Here is a 24,920-nt window from a genome sequence, read left to right on the forward strand (position 1 = left end):
TCAAAGAATAAAAACTCACCATAACAAAAATCATTCTGAATGTGTAAGTAAAAAACACATGCAATGTGTGAGTAATTAGCCATGTGCACATGCATGCCCACCTACTGCCCCCAAAATCAGTGTGGCAGTACCTCTGGAGAGTGGAGATTGGGATGAAAAGTAATCACCATCAGAGTGTCTGTACAGACAAACAATAGCTTTTCATTTTTGTTTAAAATCTGAAGGAAGGAATTGGGTGTACTTACAAACCTGATTTTAAAGGGAAATGGGAAACAGGTAGGTTGGTACAGCTCACACGCTGCACAAGATGGGTACCAGGAGGTGCCTGAGACTGCAACACACATGAAGTGAGGGAGAACTGATCAAAAGTAACTGAATATCCTCTAAATTATGTTGTATAAAGTTCCTTTCTGAGCAGCATTTGATTATATTTAGCTTACCTGGCTTTTGGGGAGAAAGGATGTAAACAACATGGAACCTGCCAAATAATTTCTGTGTATATCCAAGACCACAGAAAAATCTGAGCTCAACTGTTATATTGCTGGAATTGTTACATTGTTTATTAGAAGAGATCCACCCTTGCACAGATAACAAAGATAATTGCTGTTGCATAGCAAAATAGCTGGGCATGCAACGCCTAGGAATTGTAAAATGTGTAACTGTTGTGCAACCACCTTGCCTTTGTAACATCCATGCACACATGACTGTGGAACGAGGTTAGTACGTCTGCTGTGTGCCAGGCAAACTGAGCAGGAAGAAGACAGAAGGCTGAATGTTCTGGGTTGTCACCATATTCATGAACACTGATGACAGGTGAGCTGGTTCACATCTCTGCAGCAACAAGTCACTACTTGAGAGTTCCCATTCTCTAGTCCCTCTCAGAAAAATGAAATTACATCTCTTCATGCTCTGTTGACACAACAGAGAGTTTATTTGTTTAAATTTTTCCTGTTGCAGGCATAGCAATTTGCTCTTCAAGTTAAGAAATGCTTCCAGGGGTAAATAATGTGATAGTTCTGAGTGTTCCACTCTTTGAGGACTTCAGGATCTGCCTTGGTTATGATGACAAAGGTTGGGTTAGCAGCTCACATGATGGTACCTGAAGCTGGGCCAGCAGAGCCTGTATCTGCTATAAAAACCTTGCAAGAAGCTGAATGATATTGGAGAATTTAGAGAATTTGGAGAAGGTTGGCAAGCACCAGAACTAAGGAGGTCTGTACAATTCCACCTTGCATTTTGTAAGTCATGAGACGGTCACAGATGATCTCATGTTATTTTACCCACAGTTCAGTGCAGCATTATCCTCCTTGTCAGTTCAGCTACCCAATACTTGTTTTCTTTCCTTTATCTGGAATTATTTCTCATTTATGGGTCAGTGTCCAAACTTGACACTGATCTACTCCTGAGATTTTTCCATGGTCCTTTATCCATTGGTCCATTACAGATAATAACAAATTTAGCTTTATGTCAACAGCATTATTAATCCTCTTGAACACACATTTTTAATCATGTGCTATAACCACTGAGTGCAGATGGGTAAGCAGAGAACAGCAAGTGCTGAAATAATGTATTCTTTGTTTAATCATGACTCCCAGATTTTCTAAACTTTAAGAAATTACACAATCTAACTGTCTCCATGGAACTTCCTGTACTTTATTTTAATTAATTCAATTAATTACAGATCTGCTATGCGCCTTGCATTGCTAAGATAGAATGTTTGAAGACACAGTTGCCAAAGCATGGAATTTTCAAGTACAAAACATAATGACAGTCAATGCCTACACCTACAGAATTATGGACACCAAAGTCATTCCTCAAGGAATTATGCAGGCAGAGAGTGAGGACTGACAAGCCCAGCTCCTGTTCAAGTTCAGGCTTCCAGCACCAGATGGCTCTCACGCTCTGCAGAACCCAGAAGGAGCTTCTTGGGTCATGAAGCACTTTCTCTGGAATGCTTCCCTGTATCCCAGTACAGGCTTCCACTTACAGTGAGTTCTGTTGCCATCTAATCAGCACCATGATCCAGAGGCAGGGAATGTTTAACATCTGTTCCATTTGGCTCAGACTTTCCCTTTGGATGTGCACCCATATCACAAAAAAAGAACAAGGAATGACAAGATTTCAGGCCTGGACATGAAGATTTTCACCGGAAATTAATAAGAAAGGGAGTCCCTGGTGTAGGAGAAAATAGGGGTTTGGCCTGGTCTATCCCCTGCTCTATCTCACAGGAGCACAGACAAGGTCAAAAAATTATCAAAAGCTGGAGAGAGCATTTATTTGAAAGATTATTTAGGGAATGGTTTTCTCAATCCTGGGCCTCACAATTGTGAATTACTGAGACTAAGTTTACAAAGCATTAAGTACTACTCTGTACCTGCAATGCCCAAAGGGAAAAGACACATTATTACTTCAGAAACCAACTAGTTTGTTTCTTTGACAGCTTCCAGCACATCCAGTCTTTGTGTGGAGCTCTGGGGGAGCTGTGATGTCCAGACCTTGTCAACGTGCCCAAATGAGTCCAAGACCTACCAGCTCTTGGTGAATTGGCACCAAAAAGATTAAGAACATAGATGAACAATAGCTGGTAAGAAGTGCAGTACAAAGGATCTGTCACAGGTGTCAAGAGCATTCTTAGGTCCCCAGAGGGGCCAAATCTGGTAGGTGTACTTAGAACACACCTCACTCACTGGAAAAACAGAGTTTAGCATATGCTAATTAATTACTTTCACTATTAAACATTGAAGGAGGGAGCTGCAATCGTGTTTTGTGCAACAGAATTTCCCAGTGCTCATCTGAGCTGTAAGAAAGCTGAACCCTCTGTGCACCTTTGTCTTGGTGCAAGATGGGTTTGAATTCAGCACTGCCATTTCCCAAGAGCGTCCCAGACCCCAGGCAATGTGCCTTTCACCGAAATCCCTTATCAAGATGGGCATCAAATGCCATTATCCAGAAGGATAAACAAAAAGGAATCTGATTTTATACTTAACATATGAGTAACCTTCTGACAAGGAAGGGAGAGGCACGAGAACATTGGGAAATGAAAATCCACAAAGAGTTGTTGGATAAAATGAAGAAACAGTTTGGGCAGAGAGAGCAGAACATGGAATCAGCTGCTTCTCAGAAAGTGTAACACCAGACTCAAAAATGAAGCTCCATCCTGCTTATTCTAAACAGTTTCTGAAGTCAGGCATCAAGCCTGAGCCATTTCCTATGCGGGTCATGGACTATGCATGCTAAAGCCCTGGGGTTCTCTGTCTTTAGTTTCATTTTATTATACAATTCAAGGTCAGCTCATCCCTTATATTATTTTTTTATTATTATTAAAGAAAAAAATTTACACTTATTTTACCCACACTGTGATTTTTCAGAATGAGAATCTGCTGCCTTCACAGTCTGAGCAGACTGCTAAAAACACACTGTTCCCAAAGGTGACATCACATGAGCTGTGCTTTACAGATTTTGTTTTTGCTTCAGGTTAAATCTCATCACTAATTATTTGTGTATGGAAAAATATATTAGCTCCAGAGGAAGATCCTAAAAGCTCACAGGGCTGCTGATGTCTAGTCAGTGCTACTAGCCCTGAAACCATGAAGTCTATTCTTCATGGTTGGAATTGTATTTCTACCTGGAATGACATCTGTACATAACATTTTCCTGGATGACAGAGACTGCAGCACTGCCAGGCTCAACCAAGAGGCAGATAAAAAACCATACAAAAACCAAGGAAACACAGTAGCTGGTGCAGCAGAAGAGCTTTTGAGGAAGATGAGGCAGGAACAGCTCTCAGACCAGGCTGCAGCTGCCTCTGGCTCCACTGGACTCAAAGGTGCAATGGCAGCAGCATCCAAAATCTGCCATCACAAGTGATGAAACATGTTTGTGACACTGAGCCTTGATTTGCATGAAAGTCTGAAAAAGTAAGGTATGGAGGCACAACAAAGCAAGAATCTAAGCAGCTTGGAAGATGATTTCCAAGAAATGCTGTGCAGGAACTCATAAATAATAAAGACTTGCCTGTAATCAAAAAACAGAGAGACAGAACAAACTTTTGTCTTCTTGTAAACTGACACGACAATGATCCATGAAATCATGGTTCTGCTGTGATGGGCACAGCCTTGTTCCTGCAAATGTGAAAACCACTTGTGCAAGACTCCTCCACAATAAATTGTTACTGTCTAATTGTATGTTTGGGTTATGACATCTTTTCATCTTCCTATCGGCATTTTTAAAAGCTGGATTATGAGCTATGACGAGAACAGCTAATCCTACGCCTTTACCTTCAGAAATCCAAAAGTCTGAAAAAGGGGGAGGAGGCAACAGCCAGTTCTTTCTTGGGTTCCTACCAACACAGCAAGATGGAACTTCTCCTGGCCATTTTTCTTGCCGTTTTGACTGGTATTGTGGCAATTGCTTTCTATTATGAGCACCCCAAAGCAGAAATTCCTCATGAAATGAGTGAGCGCCAAAAGCTTTATGCTCTTCATTACTGCATGAACTTTGGGTTTGGTCTGGTAAGTAAAAATTAAAGCTTGAGGGCTTTAATTCTATTTCTGTTAGAGCAATAATGGTTTGGTGATTTTTTTTAGAATCAATGTTTAAATAAATTGCAAATATACAGCTGGACTGATTAGGTGATGCAAGCAGATTCCTTCAGCTGTGCTGGGCATAACAGACTCCCCTGTTTGCTATACAGCAACAAAGGCAGTATTTTTGAAAGATAAAATTGGGCAGAATGCAATTCCCAGTTTTTTTCTGACAGCCTGTGTTTTAGCTTTTCTTGCCTGCTGCCTCAAGGCAGTGCTGGAAGGCTTAGAAGGTCACTTGCCTTGTGTATGTGGAATTTCTGCTCTGTGTAACACCGTGCTTGCTCACAGGGCGAGCAGCTAAATGATGTCTGTGATCTCAGCTCTCTTCTAACAACCCTGTCACTCTCCTCCTGAGCCATTTGAAGAGAGCTGCCACATTCATCATCATTTGCCTTTCAATATGCCTAAACAACTTTCTCTTTTAGTAATATCTAAAGTGACTTTCTCTTTTAGTAATATCTAAAGTGACTTTCTGTGTCATTGTTTTTGGCACATTTTTGATCCTTCCTTGCTTTTCATCCTTGTTTCTTTTCAAAACTAAAACATGACATGCACTTGTCTTTCTGTTTCATCAGTCATGCTGTCCTGAATTAACTGTTGCCCTAGTCATTTAAAAAACCCTTCTGTAATACCTAAACTAAGCTTCTTTTAGTTGTTTAAATTGTGAATAAAACCTTTCAGTCTCTTTGGCTTGTGCATTACATTCCACTTCAATTCTACATTCTAACGTTGTTAATTCTTCCTTTCTTTCCCTGCCCCATTGTTTGCTAAGATTTATTTGAAGTAGTGAGCTCCCAAGAAGGTGACTCACAATGTCTCTGGTACCACACCCAGGCCTCAACACTGCTTTTACAGCAACCAAATAAAACAGGATAGGAATTGAAGTCAAAATTAATTTTCTTACAAGTATTATACTGTGTATAAACATCCACATTTTCTAAACACTGTGTGATTACTCTTTATCCATTAAAGTTTTATTTTTGTGTAATTCATTTGTTAAAAGTGAAACTGCAGAATTTAGAAGTTTACTGGTGATTAAACTTCTGATCTTATAATTTTGTATCCTTTCTGCTGGCCAGTGAGAGGCCAAGCACAAGGACTGTCACACAGTGCCTGAAAGGAGCACAGTGATAAGGACATTAAAGGAGGGCTAAACCAACCTTTAAATGCAAGCAGAGTTCAAGTCATGTAGCAACTCCTGCTATGGCTGTTGGGCAAGTTACTTGTGCCAAATTCTTCCAAGGGCTGACAATCCATGAAGTCAAAACTGCATGGAAAATTAAAGTTTACAAGAATATCCAGTGCTCATCTGGAACAAAAGGCAACACCAAACACTGTGGTTAGTGAGGTCTCCTAGGACTCCTTTTAGTAGTTTCAAGACAAAGATGATCTCCACACAAATATAGCTAATTGCAGGTTTAACCTTTACCGTTACAAAACTATTAGTATGAGGAAAGAAAGAACCAGAGGGAAATTGAAGAATAAATAAGTTATTTTCCCACGGAGATGGACCAGGAGTTCTATAGAAGGAATCTTGTATGAGACTCTAGGTTTGCCACAAGACAATCCTTCCAGTGTATGGGATCAGCTCTTCAGATGGCCTAAAATAGGATACCTACAGCAAATTTAACAGGATCATAAGCCACATGAGGTCTGTGAAGTATGAGGTGAAAACCATAACAGCAGGTTTTTAAGATCTATGCAGGGCAAACGTTTATATGTATAATTCTCACTGAAATGTATATTCATGAATAATGGCAGCACAACAAATTTAATTACTCATTAGAGAATTCTGCTGTGGAAACAGTGCAAAATTGAATCCAATATAGCAGAAATACAGTGATACTGCCTCATATTTTTCATTTTGAGCAGGAATAGACTAGAGCAGGCTACAAGTGAAACAGCTTAAAGCCATGCAGATGCAATGGAGTAGATGAGCCCAGAGTGACATAAGAACCTTAGCCTGAGTGTTTAAGTAAGAATCAGTGAGCTGTGAGAAGATCAAGCCAGGGTTCAAAGCTATTCTTGGTCAGGAGGACAGCTGTGGTAGAGGCTATGGATTTTTTTTCCTGTAAGTTTAAAAGCAGTGTGAGTTTGGGAAACAAAAGTATTGGCTATGTTTCTTCATCCAAAGCTAAAGTTTAAAATACTGTAACTGGTCTCTCCTTATTTTGTTCAGGCACATGGCTACTGAAACACCTGACAAGGTGAAGTATTTGACACCTTTTATCTACTATTAATAGTTTGATTGTCTTCCTACTGAATTTACCATTAAGTTTAAAATTTTTCATTATCAATCTCCAGATTAAATAGAAATTTACAGTAATTTGTGGTTTCTTTTATCACCAGGCAACATTTTTGGATAAAGTAGGTATCATCTCAGAGGTCCATCTCCTCAGGGTTATAATGGAGACAATACCACCATTAAAGGATACACGTCTTCTTATCAAGGACTTAAGGTTTGAAAGGGTAAAAGTGAGAATTTACCAGCTAAAAACATCAAACAATAGGCAAAGAAGGGGAATCCTTTATTTTCATGGAGGAGTTGGCCGGCTTGGAAGTATCCGTAAGTAATATAAATAAAATGAGCTGTAAGTACATGCAGCATCCAGATAGGTCAGGGAAGGGAGCACAGTGGGTCATCTGGTCCCACCTCTCTCCTCCAGCAGAGCCATCCCAAAACACAGGGCACAGGATTGTGTCCAGACAGCTCTGGAATATCCCCAGTGAGGGAGACTCCAGAATCTCACACCACAGTGTTGTGATGAGTCTGAGACACAGGGTGTGAGCCCTTGTCTCTGATCCCTGGCTCTGAGATCCAGGAGAACACTGAATTCCATAGAACATGATATTTATGGGCATGTTTTCATGGTGATACATGAAAACAACTGTTCAAGTTAGATAGAAAAGCTAAAAGTGTGAGTGTGTAGATTAGAGAGTTTTCTTAAGTCACTGGGTGAAAAAGTTAAAGTTTAGAGTTTAAAACAGTTTAGAAAGCAGAAGACAAAATGGAGAATTTAGAGTGTTGTCTCTTTTCCTTCTTATTTCTTCTTCATGTTCCTCTTCTAGAGGTTTTTGGGTAGTAGGAGGTGATTGGATAGAAAATACCACAGTGCAGCACACAGGTGTTGGGTCATTGGGTCATTAAGAAAAATAATTTATGTGTCTATTGTTAATTGGATAAGAATAAATATAAAGATAAAAGAACTGAGTAGTTCAGAGCCATTTTGTGCCATCAGAGCCGAAATGTGCCAGGTTGCAGTGAATTAAACTTGTGCAGAAAGTCTGGAGAGACCTGCCAAGTTTTGTGATAACATCCTAATAAACACAAGGAACAAGATCCTAACGAGCTTTGGAGTTTTCTCCTGACCCGGAGAACTGAGATAAACGGGACTCCCCGTGAGGGAGCATCCCAAAGGAGCTCAGCTCAGAGGAGACTGAGAAATCCAGGTTCGAGAAGTGCAGCAGAATCAAAACAGAGAAAAAGTTTCATTTCTAATCTGATATGGTATATCTCAAATTACAAGAGTTAGTAGGTTTAACATTATAAATAATAAGAAAAAATAATTTCAGGACAGCAAAATCAATTTACTTACATGCAACTGGCATCATGTTAAATTGTATTTATATAGATTGTGTATCTAGAATAGTCTCTGATCATTTTTAATATCTGTTTTCTTCCTTCCTCTTTATGCTTATGAGGAAAGTTGAAAATTTCATTAGAAATTTATTTCTTATTTAAAGCACAAGTGTGTGCAAGCTTGTATGTATATATGTATCATGCTGTGTGTCTTTATAGTGGAAAAACAAGGTTAAAACACAATTTGGAATTTGAACAGGAAAGAGATGAGATAGTGCCTCATTCACAAGAGAAATTCTTGTACTGGATTTAGCAGGTTTTTTTGGTTTTTTTTTAAACAACCTTCCCCCTTCAAAATCACTTTAAAAGTGGCAGCAGTGGTGCTGTAACTTTTCAAAGAGGAGACTAAAACAATGCATTGGTTTAAATTCTGGGTTTCCCACCAGCTGTAAGAAAATGGTGAGCAATGCCCAGAGCAGACCCACATGTAAAACATGTTGTGTAGCATTAGCCACTCAAGAGAGAGAAAAATTTCAGAATATTTTCATTTTATTTTTAAAGCAAGTTTTAATTCCAGTGAACTATTCTGTCTTACAGGGGCCTACGAAAGAACGTGCCGCTACTTCTGCAGGAAGAGTGATTCCGTGGTGGTGTGTGTTGGGTAAGTGGACCCAGCCCAGACACTCTGATCCTCCGTTTGCAAGCCTTTACTGCAGTCAGGCTCCTTGTAAAGTACATTCAGAACCTATAATTAATGATGCCATGCCTTTCACCAGCACTAATTCCTCTCAGGAGGAATTAGTCAACTAATCCCCAACTGTTAATTTCCAAATGAAATCCATTGCAGTAATTTTTCAATTTGTAGCTCCCACTAAGTCATGAGCATGTTTTTGTTTTCTAGAGCCATATTCAAACCACCTTGGGCTGAAAGCCTGAAGTGTAACTGTTTCTCTTGAAAGCACAGTTGCCCAGAACACCAAAGACTCATTTTAGAAGTTCTGAAAAATACAAGAAGCTGAAGAATTTAAAAAAAGAAGTTACAAACCAAGTTCGAGATACCCACCTCAAATGGAATCTATACACTTGACTCTATTGTCTTAAATTCTTTAGTAAGTTATACTTGCAGGCATGATGCATTTCCATGAAGAAATGGAAGCTCGAAATCCACACTTGTAGTCAACTTGAGATGACCATAAAAAATATTTCTCTGATGACCTGTAATGTTTTTTTTAAAGAAACAATGTCTAAAGGTTCAGGCAAAAAGTTGATTACTATTGCACTAATTGCTGTTTCTATCCCAAATACCAATAACTCATTGATTCTGTTTAAAGAATTCAGCTTCCAGAACACTGAAAACCCTTCAGATTTTCATTATCAGTTTTCTATGCTCATATTTTCTATGCTCATACTCTCCAACAATTTGTTGTTAAATATTCATTTTCTAACTGGAATCAATGATAACTGATTGACACACTCGTCTTGCCAGCTAATTCCAAAACAACTCTCATGTGCTTTCAGTCACTTACAAGGTATGTAAAGAAGTATTTTGCAAAGGTAGAACAGTGTACTGACTCTCCCAAACATGAACAGTAGCAAATAATACAAAAAAAGCACTAATTTGGATAAATTCTATTGCTGCAATTTTAATAGCAGAGTATTTTCCTGTCTTTTGAGAGAAATAAATGAATGACAAGATTCCATCAGGCCCACCCAGTAGAAATGATTGTGCTAAAACACTTTCACTCCTCTTTAGGTATCGTTTAGCTCCTAAGTACCCATTTCCAGCCCAGTTTGAGGACTGTCTCACTGCTGCCATCCACTTTCTGAGGACTGCACAAGACCACGGAGTCGACCCTTCCCGCATTGTCGTCTGTGGAGACAGCAGTGGAGGGACACTCACTGCTGCTGTTGCCCAAGCACTGGTGAACAGAAGAGATCTCCCAAAGCTGAGAGCACAAATCCTGATATATCCTTTTCTGCAGTGTGTGGACTTAAATTTGCCTTCTTATCAGCAGAATGAGAGAGTCCCCATTTTGCTAAAGGAACGAACCCTTGTTCTTGGCCTGAAATATGTTAATTTGGACTTGGGCATCATCAAAGAAGTATTTAAAGGCTGCCATGTTTCAGAAGATCGGAGACTGAAATATCAGAAATGGGTGAGTCCTGACTATATCCCTCATGAGTTTAAAACAAGAGGTTACAGACCAAGTCCGACATATCAACCCTCAAAAGAAATCTGTGAAATGGCTGAGTCTGTGTTTGACCCTGTTTTTTCACCACTGTTGGCTGAAGACAGCGTTATTGCTCAGCTTCCTGAGACTTTCATTTTGACCTGTGAATTTGATGTGCTAAGAGATGATGGACTGCTGTACAAGAAACGATTAGAGGACCATGGTATAAAAGTGACCTGGTGCCATCTGCAAGAGGGATTCCATGGAATAGTGTTCTTAGCGCTTTTTGGTAGGGTGGTAGGATTCCGCTCTGGAATGAAAGGCCTGGAAAATATAGTAAATTTTCTAAGACTGATATAAAATTCCATTTCTTGCTTTTTTTTCTTGATTCCTATCTCTTTTTGCCTACAAACTTATTTTTAAAAATCCTCAGTTTTCCTTACTTTAAACCATAACCTTAAATTTCTGCATTACATCTGTCTTCCTTTTACCCACAAAGTTGATTGCATGATGGCCTTTGCTTAATTTTCTTTCAAGAGAGGCAAAATTGGGTGAATTTACATTTCTTTCCTCTAGCAGCTCTTTGGCTTTTTGTTGTAGCCATTTCAGATCTCATCCTTATAGCACGGGGTTTACAATGTGGTCTGGTTCAGTAACGTTCTGGTACTATTAGAACACAAACCAGGTTTGAAAACAACCTGGGGCAGGTAACAAGGTGTGAATCCACTGGATCAGTGGAGAAAGAGTATGGTCAAAGACTTAGGAAAGCCTGAATCTGGTGGGAGCTGAATTTGAGACAAGCTTAAAGAGAACTGAATGTAGCAGGAAAAATGTGAAGACAGAAATGAAAGAAGGGGAAGAGGAGAGGAAGAAAGGGAAAGGACAGGCCTGGAACTACAGATGTTATAACAAGTATTGGTTAAGGAAAGTAACATCTATTATAAAAATCATGCATATACATTTGATATAGATAATAGATATATAGGAAGATAAAGTGATATCAGTTCCTTTACAAAGTGTAGGCCTGCACTGCCTGATGCAGGGAGGACTCTTCCTTTGAGGGACAGTATCAAGTGCCATTGGAGAGAAAGAATAATGATTGAGAAAATTAAAAAACAAAAATAAAAATTTCAAAGTTCAGGTCAGTCAAACTGTTTACAACAAGAGATGAATGATCAAGGAAACCAATACAAAATAAAATGGCATAACAATAGTGTAAAGCTATTTTCTCAATAAAATAGCTTTAATAAACTTAAATATTGCCAGGAATGTTAGTAAATGTTTTAATTACAGTAATCTGAGGTGAATGTGTAACTGTAGAACAATGTAATTGCTTTGGGTTTTGTTATAATCTTACACCCTGAATTAACTTATCATGCCACTAGATTCTATTGTCTTAAATTCAGTAAGTTCTACTTGGAGGCAGGATGCATTTCCATGAAGAAACAAAAACAGGGCAAGTTTTACTGACAGTCAAAATTTCTGTCTTTGCTTAAATTAACACCTGGAACACTACCCACACTAAAATCACCACCATTCCTGTCAAGGAAATTTCTAGATCTATAATTTTCAAACAATACTCTCTGTCTCTGATATTACTGTATGTGTTTTCTGCCCCCCACTGGCTCATTTAAAGTATAACCAAAAGGATGCTGAAGACAGTTATCTAAGACAAATGATTCAACAGAAGACACCAAACAACCAAGGGAAGGGCCTTCCTGCAATGCTCTGCAGGGCTGTTTACATTCAGCATATGAGCAAAGAAAGCCTGCCAGAACAATATGAATTACATTTAGGTACACTCACACAGTAGTCAGGAACAAGGGGAAATTTTATAGGGAATTTCCATGTGGCATCTCTGAAATGAATACAATGTGAATAAGCACAAAGCCTGGAAAATCTTCTCCAGTGTTTTCCTGATTTCCAGGCACACAGGTCCACTGCCACTGTTGAATGCTGTCTGTTTTCCATGTGGGCAACCCATGCCATGAATGCTGAGGTGACATCAGTGGCAGTTTGTCCATAAAGTGACAGAGCAGTACATTTCAGACCAACACAAAGGCTGACAGATATCAAACCTCTCATGGGCATTACACCCCAAAGACCATATGATGAAGATACTATAGATTTTATTTTTTTTTTAACCCACAGAGCTTCTGGGTTATTGATGAGTTTTTGCCTATGAAGAATTTAAGAAAACACAATATTGACAAGTAAGTTTCCTTAGCTGGGGCAGTTCCCTCCCATCTTGACAAAAACAACTAGCTCCTTCCCCAAGGGAAGGTGAGGTGCCTGAAGTGATAATCCCCTCCAGAGTTTGCACCCTGAGTGAAGCAACAGCCCAAGCCATGCTGCCCTCCAGCCAGGAATAGGGTGTGGACAAGGCTGGTCCATCCAGAGATATTAACCCCAGAGAATGTGGGTATGAGGCGCATTTCTTTAGCTGGTCCCTACAGTTTGCCCAAGTGCACTACTGCACAAATAAAAAGATCCAGGAGCAGACTGGAACACTGTCAAAACCTGCCTGAAAACTGGTGAGATGCTGGGAAGCTCGGGGCAGCTGGGAGGGCCTGACACTCTTTGAGCTGCTGTGTGTGACAGGAAGATGTTGAAGGAGATGAAGGAAGGGAAAGCAAACTGCCCTGCATCATTCCATCAGCAGATGTCAGCACCAGCTGAGTCTGTAATAACCTGGAAAAACTCCGTGCTCTGGGCACTCAGTGTGAGTACCTGAAACACATTACCAAGGGTCCAACTGTGCTTTGATTTTTATATTTTACTGAACCTGTTCTTATTCCTTCATAGCCTGAAGCTGTCTGTTTAAGCCATAACAACTTTAAATTACCTGTTCTAACCAATCAAGTTTGGAGTGGTGTATTACAGAAGTTTACACCTTCAATTATCCTCTGCTTTGCTGTATTCACATCACCTCTTTATACCACACTAGTTACAACTCACATACCATAGCGTTTTGAAAATGTACAGGCAATTAGAAAACATTCCAAATTTACTAGCTCTCTTATTTATAAATAATGTTATTTATTTAAAAGCACTCAACACTATTCTCTGCCTATGATACCCATTCTCTGTACTGCTCAGACATAATCCTGCAAACTCTGGCTGTTTTTATTGCTGTCTTCCCTGTCTCAATTATTCACCCTGTTTGCTGATTCTTGTGAAAGTGCAGACACTGCTAACCTGAATATCTGGAGTACTGAGACTCAGACAAACCTGGCCATGGCAAAATAAGGGCAGTTGAAATTGTTGTATTTACATTCAAGCAACATCTGATTTAATAAGATTCATTTTGATATGATGACCTGCCATGAAATCCCAAGTGGATGTTCTAGAGCAGCTTTTTGAAATCCATATGTATGGAGCAGAATTCAATCACTCTGAGGAACAGAACTGCACAGCAACAGAGACAGACACCAAACAATCCATCCACATTTCCCAATGCTACTGTACAAAACCCTCCAATAAGTATTTCTAAAATGTACTTGTTCTGAAATGCACAAGATCTGAATTTCCATCACTGAATGCTGATACATAACATTTGTCTTTTTTTTTAATAAAGTAGAGCTTTTTGCTTCAGAATTTGTTAGCACCTGTTTAGTCTAGGAGTCATTTGGAAGGGACAGACTTCAAAGAAGAGAAGAAAGAAAGAAAGAAAGAAAAGGCCAAAATAAAGATTTATGTCAGACTAAGTGGCTTTCTGTCATAAGAGCAAAGCATACAGGAAGCAGCTACTTATTTGGGTGGGGAGATGGAGATTACAAAAAGGGAGGACACTGAAAGGTAGGTAGGAGGCAGCCTAAATGCAGAGGCAGATGAAGCAAATACACAGCACCTTTAAAAACCAGTGTATGGTAGAGCATGTACTAAGCTGTAATTTCTTAAAGCTTCTTATTGTCACTGTGAAGGGCATATTAAATCCATCTCATGGATCACAAGACTCAGGCTTAAAGGTATGAAGAGCTCTGAGATGCTTTCAGTCGGTCGTTTACATGAAATGAAGAAATGTGAACTGAAGTATGGCAAGTTCCTCCCATGCTCTATGTGGTAAAAACAAAGTCAGTTAAATTACTCTATAGATTCTAATTGTTCTGCTAAATTACCTAGAGAAAATACGAATAATTTTAAAAAGCAAGGCAAATTATATTTACCAGAGTGCTTAATTTTGAAATGAACATTAAAAAAAATAAAGAACTCTACCAGAAGCTATTATTTCTGAGTTTAAATTTTCTTTGTAATATTTATTTTTTCCTGTTTTCTGGCTATACTTGCTGGAATCAATACCTCATTCATCACAGCTGACTACTTTACCATGCTTTAGTTACTCATCATAGGATTTCCTGTGTTACACAGAGTAGCTCTGCAATAGTCAACTGACTCCAGGTTAACTGTGATGGAAACAGCCTGCAATCACAAGTGAAATAAATGTGTTGCAATGTTTTAGAGAAAACCAGTAACTCATGGCAATCACAAAATTCTTTAGCACCAACTCACCTGACCCTCCTGCCTTGCACACTGTTGGGTTTGTCAGCTCCTGCCTCTTCCACTAATAATTAAAGGGAAGTTGATGAGTTGATGACTTGATGAGTTATACACATTCTCAGCCTATAAAGTTATGTGTGATTTCACAGCTACAGAAGCTTTAGAAAATCTACAAGACTGAGTCTTGGGAAAACCTGCAAAGACCACATTTCTTTGGCTAGGAATCATTATTGTACTTCCCCTTCCCATCATTACTATAACCATTAGAAATACGCTGAAAAATCAAGAAGAGAATGAATTTTAGAATGCATAAATGGAGGTTTGCTGATGAGAAAATGGGAAGAATTTACCCAGCTACTGTCAATTCTGTACTCATCAAGTGCTACAATAACCAATATTAAACTCCAGCAACACCAAGTTCAACAAATAAAGAACTGGTTTGTGAGCTCTGAGTAGCTGTTTTCTAACAATAAAGAACCACATGAGGCCCATAATTCTTATTACAATGTCAAACTCCAGACTGTAATAATTTTCTCTGGTTTAGTGGAATCTCATCAACCTTTAGTTAGTGCAAGGCTGTTCTCATCAATAGGTAAAGACTGTGGAAGTTGGGGTTTGGAGATAAGTTTGCTGAAAAACAAAAATATGGCTACAGCAAAACACATCAAACACCCATGATTTAAAGAATGGCCTCTCATTTCCAGATAGAGAAGAAGACTTTTTGTTTGCAAAAATACAAGGTACTCATTTCATGCACTGAAATGAAATAAAACAGTCTTTTGACAATTTAGCACCTCAGAAACAACTGGCAAAAAAAATCCCACTGAAAGCCTCACTGACTGTTTTGTAACAACTTTGAGAATCTGACAGTGACTATAGATATTCCTACTCATCTTGGGGTACAGGAATGGCTGGCCAGACTGGAAATAGCTGAAATATATGGAATATCAGGCACCAAGTATCATCATACAGTTGCCAATATAAGCATCCCCAGAAGGACCAAACAGCTCTCAGACGATGGGATTTGCTTGGCTCTGGAAAAGCAAGGACATTGTGTTAACAGGACAAGGAGGACTGAGGTTCAAACAGCACAGAGGCAGAACATGCTCTAAGTCCACATGCTGAGTGTATTTTTAAGAGTAACATATTCTGCAGACAACTGCCAGGGCATAACAACAAAAAGCAAATGAACAAAACCCCCAAACTGTCCCTTTGTAAATTTATTTTTAAATAAAAAGATGGTAAAGCAATTTTCCTTCCTCTCTATCAGGCCCATCAAAGTTTCAAAACAGAAGTGGCAGGTGTGAGATGTTTTGGTTTTGATAACAGCTGATTAATTATTGACTCACTGAACAGGAGAAATCTTGGGTCAAAATGGTGCCAGGAAGAGCTCACAGACCTAACAGCAGCCATGTGCTCTCTGGTATAAGGCTTTCATAATATGATCATACAAATAGCAGGTGGTTAACTGCCTTTGGTTGCCTTTAAAAGTTTTATTTACTGCCACTGAAATATTAAGTGCCTTTAGGAATTTTTTATTCTTGATTAAAGGTTATTTAGAAAGCAGAGAAATTGCCTCCTCTGAGGATTCAAATGTAAGACATCATCAATGCTGAAATACATTATTCAGAGCTGATATTCACATGGGAATTTATTTCAGGATATTTTGATGGCATAGACATCAGAAATAAGCACTTAGTAAAACTGTGCTGTTCTTACAGGAATATATGGCAAAACAAAGCCAAATCCCCACAGGCTGTGCTATAGTATCCCACTACAGGGAAACATTTCTAGAATAACCACAAACACCACTGGGCTGCCCCAGCTGTGCTGCAGAGCCCTGTGGAGAACATCTGATAAGCTTAGGACAAGCTGAGCACTGGCCATGGGCATCTGGGTTTGGCTTCAATACTCTACAGTCTAACATTTTAACTACTTATAGCCTAAATTTGTGCTCTGTGGAAGGGAAAGGCTCCAAATCAGCCAATCTCAGCACAGAAAAGGCTCTAATGATCTCCCTGTTTCACAAACCTCAGCACAAATTTACAACGTTGCTTCATCCCACACATCCTTACCTTGACAAGCCAATGTTGTGCAAATCAGCTGTCAGTGTTGCTTTGATTTCAATACTGTGCTAATGAAACTGAAGACTAATTCAGTTTTCAGACTGGAATTCCACTTTAAAAACCAAGGCACAAAATGGGAACTGTAAATTTTAAATTGTGTAGAAAATATAATTCAAGTAAGAAGAACACAAAGCAGAAAAATTATTTCACCGAACAACTGCCACCAACTGTTACCAATCCCTCACCAATATACATGTATTTATACTGAACTGCAAACAATTTCAAATTGTGCAAATTGCAATGAATATGAAACTCTGAGGGTTAATTACTAACAAGCTTTTACCAGAAACAACGGTGGCTTCAATCTACAAACATACCCTCAAGTGTCTGGAGAGACCTTTGTGTACGTTAAGGCTTGCACTGATTTTAAATACTGAGCAAATGTACTCTTATTTAAACAAAAATTAATGTGTCAGTGCAATCCCCTATGAAACACAGTTTATAAAAAAATGTGGATTTGAGTATTACTCTTCTCAGAGAAGTGTATACATGACTTGATGACAAATGCAAGTAGCTCCACATCACTAAAATTTAATGCTGCAACAGGAATGTCCATCGAAAATGGAATCCACTAGAAACCAAAAAGACTATTGTCAAATCTCTGAATAATAATTTCTCCTTGCTAGTGAAGAGCTCATAGTATTAATCACTTCCACATAGTTTGAATCCCACCTGCTGTAAAGGGTACAAAGAAAGAATGCAAGTATTGCTAATAATATCATTAGCAAAAGAAGGGTGGAGGAAATTGCATTACATTGCATTGCAACATTAATAAACATTTAATTTCTGCACATGAACTGAGCACTCAGTCTCCTGTCGAGACACCTTAGATGCACCTGAAAACAAGGCTTAACCCAGCATTGGTTTTATAGCATTCACTCCCATTGAAGTGAAATGGCATCTTGTTATAAAACTTTAGAAATTATAGGAATGGTTTTTATTTCTCTTGTTTTAATACCAGCACTGGTTTTGGGGGTTGTAGTACATGATTTTTTCAACTTGGAACTGCCGCCTGGAATTGAGCAACCCCTAAAGCTTCGTTTTTTCCAGTCCTTGCTGATAACAACCATGATCATGGTAAGTTAAATTTCTTAACCTGGGGATTTCATTTTTGCTTAGGTAGGATATTTGGGAGCTGGAGGAAAATGGCTTAAGGGGGAAAAAAAAAAAAAGAAAAAAAGCAATTCACGCTCCTGAAGCCTGTAAGCATTGATATATGAACCCAAAACATGTTAAATTAACTCATGAAATTAATATGACTAATCTTACAAGCTTCTTTAGATTTTTCAGTCAAACTGCAGCCACTTTATGCTGGGAAACTGTTTCACATGAAAATTTAAAGCAAATATCCAGATGTAGCCTGTATATTGAACTGCATGTACACACAATAATGCTGTCTGTTTAGGAACAAGCCAATATTACTCCTCTTCTTCCAAATTCTTTCTTTTGAACAGGGAAAGATTTTGGAGAAGCTTGGGATCTGCAATGATTTAACCATATTGCGAATAGTGCTCGATGGGATACCCCCATGGAGAGATTCCAAACTGCTCATCAAGGATCTCACAGTAGATGAGGTACCCCTGAGGATTTATCAGCCCAAATGTCCACCCACTGGCAAAAGAAGAGGAATTCTGTATTTTCATGGAGGCGCTGGCACATTCGGGAGCATTAGTAAGAAATGGGCAAGTTTTATTTTTCAAGTCAAATCCAAACCTTTACATTTTTGCCTTCAGGCATGTGTCAGTCAATGTCTGTCCTGTCCTTCCCAGTGTCATCAGTCTTCGCTCAGCACAAGCTAGAAAGTATTTGTGGAATGAATAGTCTCGTGTTAAAGGGAGTCACATCTCTGCTTCCTTTGGGCAAGAGACCTGTGATCTAGAAATCCCTCACCCTGCTCTCAGCTCTCAGTGAGGGATGCTACTCTACTAACACTACCCTATCTTACATAAAAGAAGTAATATGGGTCCAAGGAAGAATTTAAATACATTAAAAAAATAATCTGTAAATAAATTCCCATTCATGCAAACAAGGAATCCAAATGAAGGAAAATAGAAATAATGAATGAGTAATTTGGGGAAGATTTATTCTTCTGGTGACATGGCACAGGATACTTGATTTCTTTTCCAGAAAGGGAGACAACCCTTGTCTCAGCAGCTGGGAGTTCAACTTCCTGAGTGCTCTGGATCTCCTTCTGAGCAGCCAAGGCTCCGAGTGCTTTCTCTGCAAGCCAAGGCCTCTAACATGGAAATCTGGACTTTGTTCCAGGGGTCAGGCAGTGCAATTTGAGGGGTTTGAATCTTTTGCTGTTTCAAAGGGTAGGTCTGCACTCTACTGGGCAGACTTGAGTTTCCTGGTATCCTTCAGCCCCGTGCAGGAATCACAACCTAACTCCCGTGCTGTGGGTTCCCCTCTGCACTGGGGCACAGATAACCCACCCTCAGACCCTCTGTACTCAGAGCACAGGAGTCTGGGTGGAGTGTCTGGAGCTAGTCTGGGTGGCAGGGTGAAGTCTGAGGACTCCAGGGATGGTAGGCACTCTGATCTAAGTGACAGGTGAATTCCTCTCACTGGAAGAAAAAACCACGCCACAGGATAGTGGTTCACATGCCCTGCTCACATGGCACGGCCTGACGTAACAGCCATACCTGTTCACAGAGAGTGAGACCTGACCTTTGGCTTCAATTCCTTCTGCTGTTTGATAACAGGAAAACAATCAACATAACAACCTTTCAGAAGGCCTTTGGGAATCTCCAGCCTAGGACGCCTGAAGTCTGCAACCAGCAAATTAGCAGATGCTACACTGAAAAGAATCAGTACACAGATAACTTATTAACAGATAAGATAACACAGATAACAAATGGATGTCATACTTCACAAATCCTAGAATCATTGAATAGTTTGAGTGGAAGGGACCTTAAGTCTTATTCTCTTTCCAAGTCCCCACCATGGGTAGGGGCACCTTCTGCTATTCCAGGTTGCTGCAAGCTCTGGCCTACCTTGCCTTGGACATTTCCAGGGATGGGACAGCCACAGCTGCTCTGGGCATTCTGTGCCAGGGCCTCACCACCCTCACCGAGAATTTCTTCCTAATACTTAATCTGAACCCACTCTTTATCAGTTTGATCAATTTAAGTTTTTTAAGCCAGTAAATACATGAATAAAGGAGACTGAGTTGCTAAAACTCACTTTGATTTCCAGAAGAGTCTCTTAAAGAGGCTACACACCTGTGACACAAGAGGGAAGGTCTTTGGATTACAGCTGATAAAAGACAGAAAAAAGATGGGTTATGGGAAGGTCCAGTGAGATTCCCATGAGGAGATCTGAACTGGGAGCAGTGCTAATCAATTTATTCAAACCCAGAAAAGATGATGCAAGGTGATATGGTATTAAGTCCTCTGAGGACCATAAATAGATGGCTGAAAAACTGCAGGATGTCTTTATGACAGCAGAGGATCAGACAGTAACAGGTGAAATGGCACATAGAGAAGTCAAACAGATGAACAGAGCATTCTGACCTTATAAATGAAGCAATGGACTTCAAGCAGGAGGATCTTGCAGGAAGGATGTCTTGGGATTATGGTAGAAAGTTGCTTGAAAATGTTGACATAGTGCACAGTAGCAGACAAAAAGCAAATAAAATGCTAGCAACTATTAGTAGGAAAGGGAAGACAAAACAGGAAACTATTTTTATGCCACTGTAATAAATCCACAGTGCATCTAAACATAGTACAGTGCTTATAGTTCTGTTTCCCCCTCCTCAAAAAGGATAAAGCAGTACTGGGAAGGCTTGGAGAGGCTGCCTAGGTGAGAAAAGTGCTTCTGTGCAGAGAATATGTGAACAAACTGTGACTCTTTAGGCTGCAAAAGATGCATAAAGACAGATACACTAAATGACTACAAAATCACGAGAAGCAAGACAAGTTAAACAGGGAAGGATTTATCCACCATTTCTTACAGTACAAGAGTCAATGTCACCATGTGGAAGCAGCAAATGCCAGGTACAAAAGGAGTAACTAGAAATGGCTCTTCACACCTTTATAAGCAAGCAAGAGAACTGCTCCTTGCACAAAGCTGTTACAGTTAAGGTTAGTCATGGGCTTGAGAAGTGGTTTGGGTAATTCACAGAGGAAATGCTCATCAAGGGCATTAGGTATAAAGAGAGCTGCTGTCTCAAAGGAGCGCCCTGAGCCTCAAATTCCTGTGTGCTCCTTATTGCTGTTTGTCTTCAGTTTACACTCTCCTTAGACACCTTTTGTTGAGCACCAGGTGAGATGTGAGAGCACCCCAGACAGATTTCTGGGTTTCCCCAGTATCACTATCCCAACATGTGTGAAGCCCTGAGAGCCACAGGCCAACAGAATACGTGTTCATGTGTAAAGACCATGTTCCATAGCATGAGTTCCTTATCAGTCTCGTGTTGCAGCACCTTCCACATAGCTTATGTTCAGCGATCTGTATTTTCATTTCAAAAGGATATCTGATTTTCAAATCATCATTTCTGATAAACTTTCTCTCTAGGAGCCTTTGAAAGAGTGTGCCGCTATATGGCCAAAAAATGCAACTCAGTGGTTGTGTCTGTTGGGTAAGTGCTATTTTGCCATAGAAGTATTTATGGGAATATAGCTCTCAGTTGAAACTCTTCTGAAAAATATGTTGAAAATATTTACTGTTTCAGATTTCATCCCTATTTTTCACTTAAACCTTTCATTTAATTTGGAAATGTGCTTACAGGCAAAGTGTACTAAAATAATGATGCTAAAATATCCAATCTACACTAGGTTAAATCTAAATATAATCTTTAAAATTAAGGAAAAAAAGTCTGCATAACTACCACAGCAACTGCAAACAACACAACTGGAATGTGTATCATTCCACTGACAATAACCACAGTCTCTGACATTTCAGGTACCGTTTGGCTCCTGAACATCCCTACCCAGGGCAATATTCTGACTGTCTCAATGCCACCTTATACTTCATGAGGAATTTAGAAGAGTATCACGTGGATCCTGGTCTCATCATCATTAGTGGTGACAGCTGTGGAGCGAATTTTGCTACAGTTACTTGCCAAACACTGCTAAACTACAGAAATCTGCCGAAAGTGCGTGCTCAGGTCCTACTTTACCCAGGACTCCAAGGGCTGGATTTCCAATTGCCCTCCTACCAGCAGAACGCCTTCGTCCCCATGTTGACCTGGAAGATGATCATCTACTTCTGTTTTCGTTACCTTAACAGAAAACGCACACTTTGGAAAGATGTTCAACAAAACTGTCATGTTCCTGAGAATATGAGACTCAGGTATAAAAAATGGGTAAGTGCTGACCTTATTCCTGATGAATTTAAGATTAGAGGCTACGTATCACCAAAACCCACATCATATAAACCTGAAGTCCATGAAGCTGTCAAAGAAATTTTAGAAATAACATTTTCCCCGCTTTTAGCTGAAGATTCCATTATTTGCCAGCTCCCTGAGTCCTACATTGTGACCTGTGAGTTTGATGTGTTGAGGGATGATGGTCTGTTGTACAAGAAGAGACTAGAAGACAATGGTGTTCAAGTGACCTGGTATCATTGTGAGAATGGTTTCCACGGATTGTTAGCCTTTTTTGGCTATGGAATTTTTTCCTTTTTATCTGGAAAAAAGATAATGGACAGTACTGTGAATTATATAAACAGTTTATAGAAATGTTTTTTCAGAAGAAAGATGTAAGTCATGAAGTATCTTTAATGAATTTATACTTGGAAAGGAATCTAAACGATTTACGGTTTGGAATTCAACTGCATTTTGTAGTTTCTGATTTCTACTTCTGTAGTGACTCTCAAATGTTAACATTATTTGAAGTGCTATCATTCTAGAAAATATAACACACCAATAAGAGCTACAAGAAAAAGGCAAGGCACCTAGCATATCCTGTTTCACTAAAACTAAAGAAATTCCAGTATCTTTGCATGGCTGGCACACACTGAAGGCAAGAGACAAGAATCTCCCTGAAGATTCTTCAACAGCCCAGAAATGCTGATGACAACAACCAAGGTCTGGTTTGGCCCTTGTGACAGACAGGAGGTGTTGATGGTATCAGATGGAGAACTCAGCTTCTAAGAAGTCTTAACAGCAGACACTGAAATTGCAGACATGAATTTAATTTCCAGGGATGGTCTGTACAAAGACTACACTGCTCCAGAAATAGGGAAGTCAAAAGGAAGGCTCCTGTTTGAAAAAGAAATCCTAAACTAGCATGGATTTGATTTTGTTTGGGATCTGAGAAATGGTATTTCATTTCAGAACTTAATTTTCAAATTGGAATAGCGGAACTTCATTCTCAAACTGGAATCCCTGAACTTCAGTGAGTGTGTGGATGTCATAGAAGTGCAGAGGTGAGACTTTTCCATAACCCTTTTTTCTGTCAAGATCATCTTATGCTCAAGGCTACCTGTTCTGCTGTGTTGAAAAAGTTCTGAAAATCATGTAAAGAAGGCAGAGAAGCACATTTTTATCTTTATTGTCACTGTAATGCTATGGTGATTCTGTGATGCTTTCAACAAAAAAAATAAAAACTAGCACTGCAAATATTTCTCTTATAAGAGTGAGCATTACATTTGCTAAACACATACTGACTGATAAACCACAGAGACCACAATCCTGCTACTTCAGCCTGGTCACATCAATGCTGGGCTCAGTAAGTAACCTACCAAACAAATTAATTACCACATCACGTAACTGTGGAGACACAACACAGTTCACAAACACTGCTGGATGGACTATTTCTTTTCAAATCTGGGCTTTTGCTGATTTTTGAAACAAGATGTCCTTCTACTTCAGAATATTCTATGATGACCATGTGCCCTATTAAAAACACGCAACTCTAGAGAAACAATATGACATTAATTTTTTTATAAAGTTTTGTAACTAAAATGGCATGGTACTTTTCCCCCGTCGCTTATAATTTTTTGACTTTACAACAACAACAACAACAATAAAAGAAATCACTGAACAAAGCAAAAACAAGCAAAACCCTAAAAAACAAAACAACCCCCAAAACTCTAAAAAACCCCAAAACAAAAACAAACCCAACCCCCCCACATTGCTACCTAATAAGGTTACATTTTTACATCTTTTCTTTCCCTGTGAATTTGCAGTTTAAATGTTCTGACATCCTAATTGTTTGAAGAGTTGCACAATTAATTGATTTGCATCATTTAAAGTACACCTCCTCTACATCAGCACAATCCTACTCCTCAGCAAGAACAAGATAAAGCACTTTGATTTGGAACTCTTTACTCACTGGTTATCTTAAGTCATTCTCAGCTGTACTTACTGCACAAAGAGTTACTGAAAGTTACCTGCAACAAGGTCATCGAATTATGAATCTAAAGTCAGCCTCCTGAGGCTTTTTAGAAATATGTTCTTCTGTTAGAAGAAAACACAAATACTAAAAAGAACTGAGATTTGGGTAATGACAATTTTCTAAGTGCACCTTTCCAAAGAGCACTGGTGACAATCCCTTTGGCCCTTCTGAGTGACATTCACCACACACAAGTTCCCACTCCTGAGGAAACTCTTCAGATGGATGTTTTACAGTGCCACAAACTCTAAAACACAAATGCCCTCTGTCCATTTTCCACCTCCAACTAATTTAATACTAATGTAGCTCATTCATAACATTCTTCTGCCAGCTAAGCACTGCTTTCTTGCAAAAATTCCAAAATGCTGCTGGCATAGTTCTGTCAACAAAACAAGGACTTTCATTACCTTATCTTTTGTGAAATAACAGGAATGGGGGGTGGCAGGGGAGAAAGTGGGAGAGGGAAAGATACCTGCTAATGTATTTGTAAAAGGGAGGGGAGAGGTTTTTACTGGAGCAAAGAAAGAACAGGAAGATTAGCAAAGAATCAGGAAGTAACAAGACAAACATATATTGGAAAGTCAAATCAAAGACATGTCAGATCAGTGCAGTTCAGCAAA

At 39.3% G+C, this 24,920-nt stretch overlaps 2 protein-coding genes across 2 annotated transcripts; both read left to right on the forward strand.

Annotated features, from left to right (window-relative positions):
* Nucleotides 1–4,340: 4,340 nt before the first annotated feature.
* Nucleotides 4,341–14,115, forward strand: LOC102110986 (arylacetamide deacetylase-like 4). Its single transcript, XM_014257248.2, has 4 exons — nt 4,341–4,511; nt 6,936–7,152; nt 8,764–8,827; nt 9,920–14,115. The coding sequence occupies exons 1-4, from the start codon at nt 4,356–4,358 to the stop codon at nt 10,695–10,697; spliced, it is 1,215 nt and encodes a 404-aa protein (XP_014112723.2). The 5' UTR covers nt 4,341–4,355; the 3' UTR covers nt 10,698–14,115.
* Nucleotides 14,116–17,826: 3,711 nt separating this feature from the next.
* LOC102111164 (arylacetamide deacetylase-like 4) lies at nt 17,827–22,640 on the forward strand. Its single transcript, XM_005528311.2, has 4 exons — nt 17,827–18,037; nt 18,415–18,631; nt 21,479–21,542; nt 21,866–22,640. Exons 1-4 carry the CDS (start codon nt 17,855–17,857, stop codon nt 22,638–22,640), a joined length of 1,239 nt encoding a protein of 412 aa, XP_005528368.2. The 5' UTR covers nt 17,827–17,854.
* Nucleotides 22,641–24,920: the final 2,280 nt, after the last annotated feature.

This window comes from Pseudopodoces humilis, chromosome 24 (assembly GCF_049639895.1).
Source record: "Pseudopodoces humilis isolate 2021_Gansu_Grassland_sample_001 chromosome 24, ASM4963989v1, whole genome shotgun sequence".
NCBI classification, from domain to species: Eukaryota; Metazoa; Chordata; class Aves; order Passeriformes; family Paridae; genus Pseudopodoces; species Pseudopodoces humilis.

Bases quoted from the DNA above. Each gene is read 5' to 3' on its own strand.
- LOC102110986 (XM_014257248.2), top strand. From the start codon at position 4,356: ATGGAACTTCTCCTGGCCATTTTTCTTGCCGTTTTGACTGGTATTGTG. The intron at 7,153-8,763 runs GTAAGTAATATA...TCTGTCTTACAG, and splicing joins TGGCCGGCTTGGAAGTATCC to GGGCCTACGAAAGAACGTGC. The intron at 8,828-9,919 runs GTAAGTGGACCC...ACTCCTCTTTAG, and splicing joins TCCGTGGTGGTGTGTGTTGG to GTATCGTTTAGCTCCTAAGT.
- LOC102111164 (XM_005528311.2), top strand. From the start codon at position 17,855: ATGGCATCTTGTTATAAAACTTTAGAAATTATAGGAATGGTTTTTATT. The intron at 18,038-18,414 runs GTAAGTTAAATT...TCTTTTGAACAG, and splicing joins TGATAACAACCATGATCATG to GGAAAGATTTTGGAGAAGCT. The intron at 21,543-21,865 runs GTAAGTGCTATT...CTGACATTTCAG, and splicing joins TCAGTGGTTGTGTCTGTTGG to GTACCGTTTGGCTCCTGAAC.